This window comes from Gopherus flavomarginatus, chromosome 7, assembly GCF_025201925.1.
Source record: "Gopherus flavomarginatus isolate rGopFla2 chromosome 7, rGopFla2.mat.asm, whole genome shotgun sequence".
NCBI lineage: Eukaryota > Metazoa > Chordata > Testudines > Testudinidae > Gopherus > Gopherus flavomarginatus.
The window spans coordinates 60,013,896-60,030,159 of NC_066623.1; the positions used below are offsets into that span (position 1 = coordinate 60,013,896).

At 45.9% G+C, this 16,264-nt stretch overlaps 1 protein-coding gene across 2 annotated transcripts in view; it reads right to left on the bottom strand.

Annotated features, from left to right (window-relative positions):
- Positions 1 to 16,264, bottom strand: part of STX6 (syntaxin 6) — a 36,127-nt gene that overhangs the window by 4,449 nt on the left and 15,414 nt on the right. The window contains exons 7-8 of one of the 2 annotated variants that reach the window (XM_050963396.1): positions 15,009 to 15,103; positions 5,088 to 6,434 (exon numbers count right to left, since the gene is read on the bottom strand). In XM_050963396.1, the coding sequence (XP_050819353.1) occupies positions 6,358 to 6,434; positions 15,009 to 15,103 (172 nt within the window). In that variant the 3' untranslated portion in view covers positions 5,088 to 6,357. Of the gene's footprint in view, positions 1 to 5,087; positions 6,435 to 15,008; positions 15,104 to 16,264 lie in introns of those variants that run through there. The other variant, XM_050963397.1, reaches the window with a different exon arrangement.

Below are 16,264 nucleotides of genomic sequence, written 5' to 3' on the forward strand. Positions count from 1 at the left end.
TGGCATTAGCGTAGGACAGTGCTGCTAGAGCTCCCTGCTGCATGTAAATACTGAAACAATGGAACAGTGTTTCGGATGAATGACTGTTAGTCAGCTGCCCCTCCATTGCTTGTTTTTTCTGTTTGTTGTCATGTGCACTGCTTTGCACTGCACCGGCTGTATCTGAGCCTGGAAGGGAAAGTGAAGCAGTAGAAGGGATTCCCAAACCTTAGTCCACCTAGCATGTTCCATGGGTGGACTTGCTTGTGCTAAAGAGGGGTACTGTGGGAGACGAGTTCATTTTCTGAATATAAAGCTCTGAGTTTTTCCATAGTGCTGTGGAATAATCCAAACATTTGGTCCTGCAGCACCATGTCTGGTATACCTAGCCGCCCTGAACTGTACTTGCCAGGCCTGCTTACTGTGCACCATAGGGTTTTTACTGTACCATGATTCCAGGATAATCATGGGGATGAAGGAGAGGGTAGGGTTTGCCTCCTCTTGGAAGGGAAAGCGAAAGCTGATGGTAATCTCAACCTCCTCTACATGACAGGTGGTTTGTTGTCTATCAATCAGTATTTTGAGATCACTCAACTACTTTGGCTCGAGGACTCTTCTGGGGTTAGCACTAGCTCTAACCACGGTGGTAGCACTAAGCCCTTGACTGCTGTGGTCAAGCCTCCATCAGTCTATTCCTACTTAACACACCCAAGAATGTAGGGGCTCAATCAATGTTCTACTATACGCTTTAATTTGGCACAAGCCCTAGCAGAGTTGTGGTAGAAGCCTTTGAGTTACAACAGTCTTCAATCCAAATCAACGCTTTTAGCAAAACAACTTTCTAGAGCTGAAATAATCCATCATCCCCGTGTGCCTAGACTAGGGTTTCTTCACCACTGGAAAAGTGTTTGTGCTCTTGTATTGCTCCTTTGGAATGAATCAGAAAGACAGCTACCAAGTGCCACCTTCCCCAAACCATTTTTTGCTTTTACATCAGAAAAATCAAGGCTTGCCTTCCCTCTTTTTGCTGGAAACTGTTAGTGAGAGACCATTTAAGCCATCTCACCACCCCTTTTTTTAACCTGAAGGGTGAAGCTAAAGTTTCAGCTTTGTGCAAAGATCTTTCTATAGTAAACAGGGAAGATCTGCTAATCCTGAAGTAAAGATGAGCAGAGTTCCTTTAAAGTTATGTGGCTGTACGCTGCAACAGGCCCCTCCATCACCATGTGGTTATCCTCTTTATAAAATAAGCTGCAACACAGCCACAGTAAACTAGTGCATTAGGGCAGCACTTCTCAAAGCATGTCTGCTATGCAGAGCTTTTTAATGCAAGTTAAAGTTTAGATAATAGCATAAACATCTAATACTGCTGGACAGTCAGTGGACTGTGGTTCTCTTGGTACTTGTGAGATTGCTCTCTCAATAATGAATTACAGGGCAGAAGCCACCTTGGAACAAGATTACATGGAACTGAAGTATGGTCATGGAGGGGGAAAAAAATAGGGAAAGGGAGACTCATCCACTATCTCATTACCAACCACCTGCAACACCACTCACTGGGCTTCTAGACAATTCATGTGTACACTGCAAGTACTGTGCTATACACCTCCCAAGCCCACTTAGTGTGGGATGCATATAGCAGGGTACAAATCTGCATTTAACTCATTGCACTCATGGACTACTAGGTCTCAGATGATCAAGTAGTTCCTTTAAAAACCTGTATGGAGGGAGGAACAGGAGGGGCTAGTAGGGTCCTGCGAAGTACAATCTATCCTCTCCTGCCCATAAGAGAATGCAATAAGTGGCTCCCCTTATAAACTGCATTACTAAAATGCAATTTTTGTCAGCCTTTCCCTAACCTGAAGAAAGGAAAATAGCAGCTGAACTCAGAGCACGGTACCCACCTCTCTATTACAATGTGGAGCACAACATAATGAAATGTCACTGTCCCGAAGTTAAAACAAATATAAAACTGGAGATGACTGTCTAGTTCCTCTTTGAGGAAAGTTCAATTACAACACAACCAGCAGTTTTAACAGCTCTTCTGACTGGAGGAAGAACAGCAACTTTTACAGTATGAAAATAAGCCACAGGTAGCCATTTCAGATTCCGCAGGGATCAAGTATAACAGATCTTTCACAGTGCTCAACCATAACGGATGGTCCAAAAAGCTTCCTCAGAGGCCACCTAGCTCCACTACAGCATTAAGACCTCAAATTCTACAGCCAGCTATCCACAACCTCCTCACTACAGCTTAGTGTGGACTGGATAAATGTTCCAACTGCCCAGCCTTGCCACACCAAGATGAAAACATCACATTGTTAATTTGGTCCAGATTCTGTAAAGAGATCTTTCTCAGAGTTCAAAAAGTGCTACATTTTGGTGACTGCTCTGTACCAGTCTGGAATATGTTCACAGAAGCAGTGTCTAGCTTCTCCAAGATTTAGAGAGAGTCTGAACTTTAATATTGTACCAGACTCACTCTATATATTTACACTTCTAACAAAGGATTATAAAAAAAAAAACCCATTTAACTATTTCCAGTAGCTGGATTCATTTGGTGATGCCACAGTCCATTATTTATGACATAATTAAATGAAAAGGCAACAGGAGCAATCAGATTTACAAGGAGAATAGGACTAAAGACACTGAATTTGCTAGCTTAGCAACACCATCTAGACAGACATACTTAAGCACAGCAGTTTAATAGGCTTTTGGTAACATGTTACAGTCTAAAGTTTCCTTAAGTGTAGGAGCAGTTCTGTACAACTCATTTAATTAAGAATTCTTGGAGAACACACAATGCAGCCTATTGTAATGTAAGTGGGGAACTGCGTGTGCAACTACCAGTGAAAATGTCTCTCTATTCCCACATTCTACAATGAACAACTAGCACTGAGACCTATGCTGAAATTACAGTATCAGGAAGTTAAATAGAACTGGAAGTCTTCCTTCCCCTACTGAATATGGCTCCTCTGGTTTTTATATCTAGGCTCAAGTTTTCTGATGTGTCTAAAATTAATCATTTCGCAGGATGCTGTTCTAAATATAAAACAGGCTAGTATATTCTCCAGTGACAAGACACAGCAGCAGTGGGTGCACATACCCAAATCCCCTTTGTAACAGCAACACTGAAGTGCCAAGTATTGAAAAGTACAAGGGCAGGTCCACACAGACTCCTATTAAACCTAATGGGAGTTACATAGTTAGCTTCCTGGATCTCCAACTGAAAAGTTACTCTTGAAGAGATATTAAATGCAAGTGTGATTGATTATAATGGACCAAGTCTACTTAGCTTTCAATATGCACAGCAAGAGTATAACAGATCTTAGAGGAAGCAAAGCATGTATTTAACACACCAATGATAAATTTAACTTATTTCTGACAAACTAACTCAAGGAATATTTCAAGGCTTGTCTATAGTTTCCAAGTGAGTTAAGCTAAACAGCAACAAAGCATTCTTGTTCCAGAATAGGGGTTGACCCACAGTTAGTTATTCAGAAACAGCTACTGTGCTTTAAATTTGCAATCTACCTTAATCTGTATTAACTTTCTAGTACACTTCTACCCCCATATAATGCGGTTGTTGGGAGCCAAAAATCCCTACCGCGTTATAGGTGTAACACCGTTATATCGGGGTAGCGGTGGCAGGGCTGCAGCAGTGATTTGGGGAGCGCCAGGCCCTTTAAATCGCCAGCAGAGCCCTGCTGCTGCAGCCCCAGGATAGTGGCGGCAGGGCCCCAGCAGCAGCCGGAGCCCTGGGCCCTTTAAAGCACTGCCTGAGCCCTGCTGCTGCAGCCCTGAGGTAGCAGTGGCAGGGCTCCAGTGGTGACTTAAAGGGCTGCAGGGAGCCTGGACCCTTTAAATCACTGGCCAACCCCTGCTGCTGCAAACCCAGGGTAGCAGCGGCAGGGCTCCAGCAGTGATTTAAAGGGCCCTGGGCTCCCTGCAGCAGCCGGAGCCCCGGACCCTTTAAAGCGCCGCTGGAGCCCCGCTGCTACTGCGGTATATGCGAACCCGTTATATCTGGTCGTGTTATAGCAGGGTAGAGGTGTATAGACAAACCCTCAGTTAAAGGTGATCTGCAAGTTTTTTTTTTTAAATATAGAAGGCCTGTATGGCAAATGCTCCTCAAAATAGAGATAAGGGAACAGTAAACAAATGAATGTCCCATTTAAGGGTGAAAGACTGTCATCCAAAAGTTTGGGGCAGTTATCCCTAATCCTGCAGGAGTTAGAAGGCATATAGTACACGCTTACTTTCCATGTTACAACTTAAGTGTTCTGTGTACAAATTCAACTTTCTTTACATAGGTGGATTATTGTAATTTAGTCTGAGAGTCACAATATTGCCATGCAGAAGCAAGTTTAGTTAGGATTAAAGTCTGTTTCAGTGCTTAACAAAGAAATATCTCATTAAAGCTGAAATCTCACTTTCAAGGGTATCCTAAGGAAGGAACCCACTGAATGGATTTATATTTGAGCAGCATGCAGTTTTAGCTATCAAAATTTGCTATGTATGGGCACTAACTCACTCCCAAGCTTTGGCCTTGAAAGGGCAAGTCTTTTTTAAAAGAAAAGCCTGGTTGCCTTAAACTTTTCTAAATTAATCTGAGTCAGAAGGGCAGGAGCAGCAATTTAAAGGAAAATGGGGGTTTTGCAGTATAAAATAGCTATTTGGATTTATTTGTCCCCACACCTATGCTACCAGGTTGAGCCCTTCTAGACCAAGTTTTGGTACTGACAGCTTTTAGCAACACTTAAATAAAACAGTGATTCATTAAGTCTAATTTCCAATTCACTGTGACAAAACTAGACTTAAATAACAATGTTGTGAAACAAAACTGAAGTGCCAGGCAATTCAGAGGTAATGTAAGGATTGGGGAAATAATAAACTGGAGTCTCTCCCTTGACTTTGCATTTTCTGGCTTTGTGTTTGTCACAACAGCACTTAACATTTCTAAAAAATACTGGGTCAGGAAAAATTAAGACATCCTATTTTTACGTTTGTATATATTTAGGGTACAAGCTCTGGGCCATATTCTACCCTGTGCATGTATAAATTAGTCAATGGATGTGACATCCAAGGAGAGAATATGGCCCGTATCATTAATATTAAATATCTTTGAAGTTTATTTATCAAAATATTGTATGTTATTTTAAAACTTGACAAATCACTTGCCAAACAGTAACAGCAGTTAAACAGAGGCAGTCATTCAGTTACACAACAGCAAAAAGCACACTCAGTGGGCTTGAGGCTTGTATAATCAAGATTTAACGTTTTAGAAAACGTTTACCCTCAGCCTAGAGTCTGTCAACTTTTGGCTTACAGTGCAGTGAAACAAGTTACAGCGCTGCAGTGAACAGCAACTGCAGCTGCATCAGGCAGGGCAGCACAGTATTTTTGTAGTTCACAAATACACAGTATGTAAGATTCTGCTGAGATGTCCTGCAAGTTTGTTTTGCTCATGATTCTTTCTAACATGTCCAAGCTACTTACTGAACTGTGGAAGGTTAAATCAATACTGCTGTTATGAGACCAGTCTAGCACAGTGCCCGCAGCCTGTTAGATACAGACAAGTTCACATTAGATTTCATGTCAACAGTTATGAGCCATATCTCCCATTTGATTAATCCCATAGGGTCCAAGACCTTGCTGCTCCTAACACTTGGATTACTTTTAAGGGTACATACACATTCTGCTTTTGAAAATACTATCTCCGCACATCTGTCTTTCATAGCTTTGCACTGGAGCGAAGATAGTCAGAGTATAAATTAATGCATTTACTGACATCAATGCTACTCCTCTGGTGCCTTCTTTCCTTCCTAGTCAGCAACTTGGAAGTGCTGCACTGCTGGCTGATGATCAACTTCCAGTAGTCAATGAAATACTGTCCCAAGGAACCATTATTCTCTGTCTAAATCTGACAAGAGTGGCATTTGACAAGGGAAAGCGGAATATGTGATAGCTTAGGATGTTTCCAGGCTTCATATGGTTCACACCTGTAATAGATGAAAATACTAACAGTGGTAAACTCCTTCTGAATTGCCTTTTCCCTTCTAGGTCTAAATCTAGGCCACTCCACATAGGACGGTGAAAGAGAAGAGGGCCTGTGGTCCACACAGCAGTATGTCCCAGGTACAGAAGAATTTGGGATCACATCCGTCCTTCATTTTCCCCTCAGGCAAGTTGATGAGGCTTAGAATCAGATGAAGAAGTTGCAAGAGTCATGCCATAGGTGTTAGTCCACAGAAGAACAGTAAGGTCCAGATGTAAGTTTTCATGACAGGAATCTCAGAGTGGAGGGAAACGGTAACCAAGTTTCATTTCCCCATTTTTTTTGAGGGGGGGAGCACGAGTCCAAGGGAGGTTAGTTCATCACAGCACAAAAAACAGGATAAGCACCACAAGTAAGATAACAAAGAGAATGATGATTGCACACCACTGCCGTCGATCTGGAAGAAAAAGGAAACATTATTTTTCTACTTCCATGGGGAGGGGAAGAGGAAGAAAGCTTCCTCCATTGCACTATGGAGGACTTACTTTAAGCCAGAAAGAAAGAAAAGTCTGATGGAAGCCTTTTAAACTAGAGCTACATAAGGAACAATTCAGCCAGACTCTCCTTAGGAGAATCCCAGGAGCCAGATTTTGCCTCAGCAGTATTAATATATATATATGGTGCAAAGTTCCTCCTCTACCTTGGTGGGTCGTGCGCTTTTGACAGATTTGCTCACCTCAGTGATCTTCCGCTCTTGTGAAACCCACAGTCTGGGTCAGCTCCTCCTGTGTCTGATCAGGAGTTGGGACGTTTGGGGGGGGGGGGGGGGAAGGAACCCTGGCCCGCCCTCTACTCCGGGTTCCAGCCCAGGGCCCTGTGGATCGCAGCTGTCTATAGTGCCTCCTGTAACAGCTGCATGACAGCTACAACTCCCTGGGCTACTTCCCCATGGCCGCCTCCAAACACCTTCTTTATCCTCACCATAGGACCTTCCTCCTGGTGTCTGATAATGCTTGTCCTCCTCAATCCTCCAGCAGTACACTCTCTCACTCTCAGGTCCTTGCCCTCTTGCTCCCAGCTCCTCACACACGCTCCTTCTCCTCTGGCTCCTCCCTGCCTGACTGGAGTGAGCTCCTTTTTAAACCCAGGTGCCCTGATTAGCCTGCCTTGATTGGCTGCAGGTGTTCTAATTAAAGTAGCTATCTCCACTGCCTTCTAGAAAGATCTTAATTGGCCCCAGGTGCCTTGATTAACCGGGAGCAACTGCCATTTGGTTACCAGGCTACTAGGGATTTGTTTAGCCTGGGGCTAACATACCTGTTTCTCAGTACTTTACTGTAGCCATCTGGCCGTGCCCCATCACATATCGACCCCTCTGCTCAACACCATAGGGTTGGGCAACTTGGGACACCAGGCAGTGTGCTCGTGAAAGGCCATCAGCGTTGCCGTGGTGGCATCCAGCCCTGTGCCATATGTGGAACTGGAATGGTTGGAGGGATAAGAACCAGCTGGTGACGCTTGCATTTTTTTCCTTATTTCTCTGCATCCACTGAAGGGGTGCATGGTCTGTCACAAGAGTAAATCGCTGGCCTGAGGGGTAATAACGCAGTGTCTCCATGGCCCATTTGACAGCAAGGCATTCTCTCTCGACTACTGCAAACTTCTGTTCTCTTGGGAGCAGCTTTCTGCTTAGGTAGAGGATCGGGTGTTCTCCTTCTCCAATCATTTGCGACAGAACCGCCCCCAACCCAACCTCAGAAGCATGTGTTTGCAAAATAAATTCCTTGGTAAAGTCCGGGGCTATGAGTATGGGGTCATTACAGAGAGCTGTCCGAAGGTCTATGAATGCCCTCTCTGCTGCGTCGGTCCACTTCACCCTGTCTGGACCTCGGGCCTTCACCAGGTCCGTTAGAGGACTTGCTCTACTGGCGAAGTGGAGAATAAAACGTCGGTAGTAGCCTACCACACCTAGGAACGCACGGACCTGCTTCTTTCGGGTCGGCTGGGGCTAGTTTTGAATCGCCTCTAGCTTATTAGTTTGGGGCTTCACTATACCCCTTCCTACAATATATCCCAGGTACTTAGCCTCTGCTAGTCCTATGGCGCATTTAGCGGGATTAGCGGTGAGGCCAGCCCCCCTTAAGGTGTGTAGTATGGCCTCAACTTTCTCCAAGTGGGTTCCCCAGTCTGGCATATGGATGATGACATCATCTAGGTATGCAGCTGCATAACTAGTATGGGGGCGCGGCAGCTTATCCATGAGGCGCTGGAATGTGGCTGGGGCCCCATGTAGCCCAAAAGGGAGGACTGTGTACTGGAATAGCCCGTCCAGGGTGGAGAACGCTGTCTTTTCTTTAGCTTCTTTGGTCAAGGGAATTTGCCAATACCCTTTTGTCAGATCCACTGTAGTCAAGAATCGGGCACTACCCAGCCAGTCAACCAGTTCGTTGATGCATGGTATGGGGTATGCATTGAATTGGGATACTTCATTCAGTTGGCAAAAGTCATTACAGAATCTCATGGTACCGTCAGGTTTAGGCACTAGCACTATTGTACTGCACCACTGACTGTATGATTCTTTAATAACGCCTAATTCTAACATTTTCTTTACTTCAGCCTTGATTTCCTCTTTTGGCTGCTGGGATTCGGTAGGGTCTCAGTGTTACCTTGGCTCTGGGGATCGTGCGGATATGGTGATAGGTCTCAGTCATCCACCCCGGTTTTGTAGGAACACATCTCGATTGCGATTAATCATGTCGGCTGCCTCAACCTTTTGATTTGGCATCAAGTCGGGTGATATCCTCACTTGCTCGTGCAAGTTATCCTTCTGGGGAAGGGTCTCCTGGGTGACTAAGCATGCCTCTCGATCATGCCCAAAGTTTTAGAAGACTGATGTGGTAAATTTGCTCAGGTTTCCTGCGGCCTGGCTGCCGCACCTTATAGTTTACCTCTCCCACAGCTTCAATCACTTCGTAGGGTCCCTGCCACTGGGCCAACAGCTTGCTTTCTGCTGTGGGCACCAGGACCATTACTCAATCCCCTGGTTGGAACCGTCGAAGCTTTGCTTGGTGGTTATAATGGGTTCGTTGGGTCTCCTGTGCTTTCTCCAAGTGTTCCCGTACAATGGGTGTAACTTGAGCTATCCTATCCCTCATCTGTAGTACATGCTCGACTATGTTCCTTCCGGGATTTGGCTCCTCTTCCCAGGCTTCTCTGGCTATATCCAATATGCCCCGGGGGTGGCGCCCATATAGTAGTTTGAATAGAGAGAAACCTGTGGAGGCTTGTGGGACTTCCCAGATGGCAAACATGAGGTAAGGCAATAGGGTATCCCAATCTTTCCCATCCCGGCTCACCACTTTCCTGATCATGGCCTTGAGGGTCCTATTGAACCTTTCCACAAGGCCGTCTGTTTGTGGGTGGTATACAGAGGTCCGTAGGGCTTGTACATGGAGCAATGAACAGAGATCTTTCATCAACTTGGACACGAAAGGTGTCCCTTGATCAGTCAGTATCTCCTTGGGTAGCCCAACCCGGGAAAAGATCTGTAGTAGCTCCTTAGCTATTGTCTTGGAAGCTGTGTTGCGTAGAGGAATGGTTTCTGGGTATCGGGTTGCATAGTCTAGTACAACCAGAACATATTGGTGGCTCCGAGCTGTCTTCTCTAGGGGCCTAATCAGATCCACGGCTATGCGTTCAAATGGTACCTCTATTATTGGAAGAGGTATCAAAGAGGCCCGCAAGTGTGGGCAAGGGCTATGTAGCTGACACTCTGGACAAGAGGTGCAGTATCACCTGACATCTTCATGTACTCCTGGCCAGAACCACCTCCGCAGGATCCTGGCCTGGGTTTTCTCTACCCCTTGGTGTCCTCCAAACAGATGACTGTGGGTGAGGCTCAATATGGCTTTTTGATGTTTTTGTGGCACCAGAAGTTGATGTATCTCCTGCTCCTGCATTTGCACCACACGGTACAGGAGATCTTTCTTCACTATAAAGTAGGGTCCTGGACCCCGGACCTTCCCCTCCACCGGTGTCCCATCTATCTCAGCCACCTCTTTCCTGACGTTATCATATTTAGGGTCTTCTGCCTTGTCCTTCCCGAAAGTCTCTCTCCCAGGACTAACCTGCCTGAGCTCCCAGGGGCCAGCTTCTGTTTCTTCCAACGGCTCACCACCATCATGGCTGGGGCCAGCCTCCACCTCACCTTCCATGTTGGTTATTTCTCTGATGGCTGCTCGTGTCCATCTGCCTACTAGCGCGGTCTTCTGGCCCTGGGTCAGGATCCGGGTTCCCAAGGCCTTCGCGGCCTTCCTTTCCTTTTTTGTCTTCTGGGCCTTTTGGGGGGCTGAGAATAGATCCGGAGAAAACTCTGAAAACATTGGGGGTTGACATTCCCCCAACGATGAGTTGCTGCCAACAGGGTCCCCATCTCCCTCCAGCCTCTCTGGGGGGAGTAAATTATCAAATCCTGGATAGTCCCTCCCAATGACTACAGGATATGGGAGTTTAGGAACTACGCCCACTGTCACCTCAATGGGGTTCCCCTGAACCTCTATCTCCACTGGGATGGTGGGGTAATGGCTCACGGCCCCATGCACGCATGTCACTGCTACGCGTTTGGCTTGTAGCAGCTGGCTACTTTTTACCAGCTTACCTGATATAAGGGTGATAGCACTCCCCGAGTCCACAAGTTCTGTAATCTCTACTCCATTTATCTTCACTGGCCTGGTGTAGCTATTCGGGGCTAATGCAATGCCCGCAAGGTGGATAAGGGAGCATGGGACTTCCCAATCCCCCAAGTTGCATTGCATAGGCTCCTCGGTGCTGGGACACTGTGCTGCTATGTGTCTCCACTCCCCACATGCATAATATCTATAATTGTTTCTAATCATTCCCCTATCATGTGGGTTAGGGGGTTTAGTCTCAAGGTTTCCCCCACTCAGGCCAATCCCTTCCTTCTGGGGTCTCCGCTGGTTTTCGGCCCCCCTCTTCCTCCACCTAGGACTCCCCAGGGGTTTGGCTGCCCCACCTTCCAGGGTTGGGTGTTTGCTACGAAAGGGGCTTTCCTTGGGTAGTCGGGTAAGTTCCCTGGCTGTCATGCATCTTTCTACCAGCTTGATCATCTCATCATAGGTGGACAGATCATTCTGGCCTACCCATTTGCGGAGATCTTGTGGCAGTGCCCTCATGTATCGGTCGATGACCAGAACCTCTAGTATCTCTTCCGGACTCCGGGACTCTGTTTGCAATCACTTTCGTGCAAGATGGATGAGGTCATACAGTTGGGACCGCGGGGTTTTGTTTTCCTGGTACCTCCACTCGTGATACCGCTGGGCCCGCACTGCAGTCGTTACCCCAGATCTGGCCAGGATCTCTGCTTTCAGCTGGAGGTAGTCTGCTGCAGCCTCTTCAGGCGGATCATGGTAGGCCTTCTGGGCCTCCCCACACAAGAATGGGGCAAGGATGCCAGACCACTGATTGAGGCCAGGCCTCCCATAGGGCTGTCCTCTCAAAGGCCAGAAGGTATGCCTCCACATCATCCTCCCACGTCATTTTCTGCAGCCAATGGCTGGCCCGTATGAGCCGTGTCCCATCATGGCCACAGTTCAGCCCTGTAAGGGTCTTTACCTGGTTTACCAGTTCCCGCAACATAGCTCGGTTTTGAGAAGCCTGGTCCATCAGCAGGCAATTAGTCTCTTGCTGCAGCCGCACTGCCTCCTGTTGGGCAGCTGCCTGGACACGGGTAGCCTCCTGCTGCGCCGCTGTGGCTTGTATCAGTGCCCGTACTACGTCATCCATTGTGGTGAAAAAAAAACAACCCCTTTTTTTAAAATCACCCTCCTTTTTTCCGCCGCGCTGTGCACACCGAATATCCCACCCCTGACACCAGTTGTGACAAAGTTCCTTCTCTACCTTGGTGGGTCCTGCGCTTATTGGCGGATTTGCTCACCTCAGTGATCTTCCCTCTTGTGAAACCCACAGTCTGGGTCAGCTCCTCCTGTGTCTGATCAGGAGTTGGGACGTTTGGGGCGGGGGGGGGGGGGGGGGGCGGGGTGGGAACCCGGGCCCACCCTCTACTCCGGGTTCCAGCCCAGGGCCCTGTGGATTGCAGCTGTCTATAGTGCCTCCTGTAACCGCTGCATGACAGCTACAACTCCCTGGGCTACTTCCCCATGGCCGCCTCCAAACACCTTCTCTATCCTCACCACAGGACCTTCCTCCTGGTGTCTGATAATGCTTGTCCTCCTCAATCCTCCAGCAGTTCACTCTCTCACTTTCAGCTCCTTGCTCTCTCTCTCCCAGCTCCTCACACATGCTCCTTCTCCTCTGGCTCCTCCCTGCCTGACTGGAGTGAGCTCCTTTTTAAACCCAAGTGCCCTGATTAGCCTGCCTTGATTGGCTGCAGGTGTTCTAATTAAAGTAGCTATCTCCACTGCCTTCTAGAAAGATCTTAATTGGCCCCAGGTGCCTTGATTAACCTGAAGCAACTGCCATTTAGTTACCAGGGTACTAGGGATTTGTTTAGCCTGGGGCTAACATACCTGTTTCTCAGTACTTTACTGTGGCCATCTGGCCGTGCCCCATCACAATATATAAATAAAACACACGCACGTTATGCTTTATATTGCTTCTGGAAGATTTTGCACAAGAGCTCCCCTCATCTCCACCTAAGGACTTTTGGGACACTGGAAATTTCAGCAAGAGAACAGCCACCAGTAGGAAGGTGAGACTAACCTTTAAAGTAACACTCCATAGCAAAAAAGTTAGTTAAACCTCCTTTAAAAGGTGTCAAGACTACCTTGATTTCCTCTTCTATTTTCACCTACCACTGGCCTTAAAAACATCTAGTCCTAACTTCTTTCTTTGTTGGGGGGCTACAGCAAGATCCTGAGGGGATCTGGATGGTGACCATACAGTTCGACACTAGACCTGCAGCTTAATGGAGGGAGAAAGGTGGAGTTTTAGAAGCAGAATTTGTCAAAGCCCTGGAAAGAAGTCTGGAGGTTCTCTAGCCATCATCAGAGCAGGTCCTGGAAAAAGTCTTTTTATGCAATGCACTTTTATGCTGAAGGAAAGATGGTCACATCCCTGCTGGTGCTCCCTGCAGGCTCTGCCTTGGCAAAGCTAGGCCCATACTTCACTACTAGCGCAGTTCCACAAGTGGTGGCAATGGTGGAAGCTGTAGACAGAGCTGTTTGTATCACTCATCTAACCATGCTCACACTATAACTTCCATTATTGCTACAGTTAGCAAAACTGCACTAATGGAGACCCACAGCTCTCAACTTTTCTAGTGCTGAATCCTTAGTTTAGGATGCAGGTACTAATAGAAACCACAAACCATCTTTTCTAAACACATCAGTCTTTCACAACAATTGAAGGAAACTGAAATTTATTTTTTCATCATTAAACCAGTGTCTGGGGGAGAAAACACCGAAGTGAGTTGTTTGCCAGCTGTCTGTACTGCTAAGTGACATGTCACTTGAGCTGAATGTTCACCAGCAGGACTGACCCAAATGCTGCATTAATCCAATGGTTCGATTTCAGATGCGGTTTGTATATGGCAGAAAGCACTTCTCATCATGTGATTCTGTGATGCTTACTGCCTGAAAGGGTACCAGGTGGTGATTTTCAATGGATCCCCAAAGCAGCAGTCAGATAACTGGGCAACTGACACTGACAGGCTGATAGTACCTTTCTTCTATCTAACTCATGTAATATACTCACTGCTTCCAGAGATACATGAAGCACCCATGAAAGAGAAGATAATACATTTAGGTAGACTATTATAAAGCACACACACACACTGTTTATAAATGAAAACAACTCTGGGGAGTGACACTTCCTGGAAGTCAGAAGGCAGCCTACACAATCAATCATACTTCCTGTTTTTATTACCCTTGGCATCCTGTCAGCTCTGGGACCCACTCTCATGGTTCAAGTAGTGCCTCCTCCCCCACCCACCCTCAGACGCTATGCCTGCCCAGACACCATCTTTCCTCCTACTGATGGCAAGGAGCTTTTCATCTGACACTGTTCCAGTGTAAAGCTAAGAGTTAAACTATGCTTCTTCTTGGAGTCTTTATTCTGAACACTGAGGCACAGGGAAAGACCTGGAGCATGAATTGCACAATATGATTAATTTAGAGCACTTCTCATTCATTTCCTGTTGCATTTTAGAGAAACTAACCTTACGTCTTTCAGTTCTCAGGTGAGAATCTCACCAGCTGGATGCATGAGCTCACCATTGGCTTCAGGCATTCAAGATACAGATGAGTGCTGAGGAGGCATTGCTAGATTTGAGGTGCTTTTTGGCAACCAATCCAATAAGATACTAGAAGCCTTCAATAATCTCTCCCTCCTCTCACATGCTCTAGAATTAAGCTATTTACTTTGGCACCTTTGAGATTTACTCTCCACAGCCTTTGGGTGGTGGCAGATGCTAGCATTCCTGTGGCTGGGTGTAGTTTCCACAGTTGGAGTGAAGATTCAGGCTGGGTTTTGTTTCATTCACAAAAAGAATTCCATAAAGCCAAACTCCATGCCAGGAGTACACTGTGGGCAGCTACTGCTTGGACTTTAAAGCAAGGAAAAGCTACCTGCTCACATGGGGTTTAACTAAAGTTCTCTAGCTTGTTTCATGTGTAAGCATCCTCCAAGCTTGTAGGAACCTACAGTAAAACTTGAAAGTGGAATGATGCAAAAGCTATTACAATTGTAGTCCCAAGGTACATTCTCTCACCATGCAGGTGAAAAAAGGCTGAGGAACAGGCTAAAAAAAGGACAGTCCCAGCATGAACTATAAACTGCCAGGCTCTACACTCAAGTAGTGTAAGATTGTCTTTCCCTGGCTATTTTATACACTGAACTGCTTCCTGTCTTGCCATGCTCTCAAAAACCATACTATTTATGAGAAACTACTAGACACTAGTCCTAGCTCCAGGAGACAACACAGTACATTCCAGACCGCAGACCAATGTAGCTTTCATTCCGTTTTAGAAGTCAGAACCCATTTTCCGCCACCTACCACTGGTCATGTGGGACACTTTTGCAAGCTTCTTCATAACATTATCGAGACGTGACTGAGTGTTGTCTAACTCATGAGAGAAGTCATCCAACATCCTGGGGACAAAGAAGAGGGGAGCTGTGTCAGGTAAACAACCTAAGCAACTTGTACTGATTAGTTAGTGATGTATCTCAAGGACTTCACTACACGCACAAGACTATCACACACCTACAAAATATAACCCAATCCCCAGGCAAAGTACAAAAACACATTTTAGGGTCTTATCTGATAGTGTCAAAACAAAAATTTGCTCAACCAGCAGTTTCTCTGGTGGTAAATGAGAACTCATTTGGATTAATTTTCAAAGGGCTTTCCCTGATGTGTGAAGTCAGTACATAAGCCAGCTCTGGTGATCTCTGCAAGGTGAGCAGTAGATGATAAACATTTGATCCAAAAATTAGCAAAACATGTTTAGGCTTAAAACCATTTAAGGTCCAAAATGTCACATTGTTAAAAGCTTTGTCGCTTACACGGAGCACTTAATTATGTATCATAAGGGAATGTGATCTGGAATTGCTGTTAAAGTATCCTACCATTCTGGTTTTAAATGCTGTAGGAAAGTTACTAAAACCTGTCCGGAGCTGTTTCATCACTGTCAAGAATCCATTTTGAGAGAGGAGTACATCCAGGATAAACTTATCACTTATTCTTGAATAGGTAAGGTTTTAAAGCTTCCTTGACCAGTTGCTTTGCTTTTAAAAGGATTTTCTTCTCTGTCTCCCACCATTTTCCATTTTTTGTTGTGCCTTCCCATTCCATTTGTTTTGTTCTCCCCACCCCCCAAATCTCTCTCTCTAACAGAACACAAGCCAACAGGGGATGGATCACTCAATGACTGCCTGTTCTGTTCATTCTCTCTAGGGCACCTGCATTGGCCACTGCTGGAAAATAGGATACTGAGCTAGATGGACCTTTGGTCTGACCCAGTATGGCCACTCTTATGTTCTTATTGCTTTGCCTTGTTTACTAGTATGTAGTTACCTATGATGTTATCACTATAGTTCTTGAACCACTGTGTTAATTTGTGCTCTGGGAGTAGCCTTGGTAGCACAGACTCTGCAGAGTTACACAAAAGATATTAACTGTTACTGAGAACCACTAGTCTTATTGAAAATACAACTGCGATCCATGTCACTGGAAACTCCAGATATACTCTTTGATTAGAGAATACATACTTGGAAAGGAGAAATCTAGTTTATATATAAATGTATGGATGA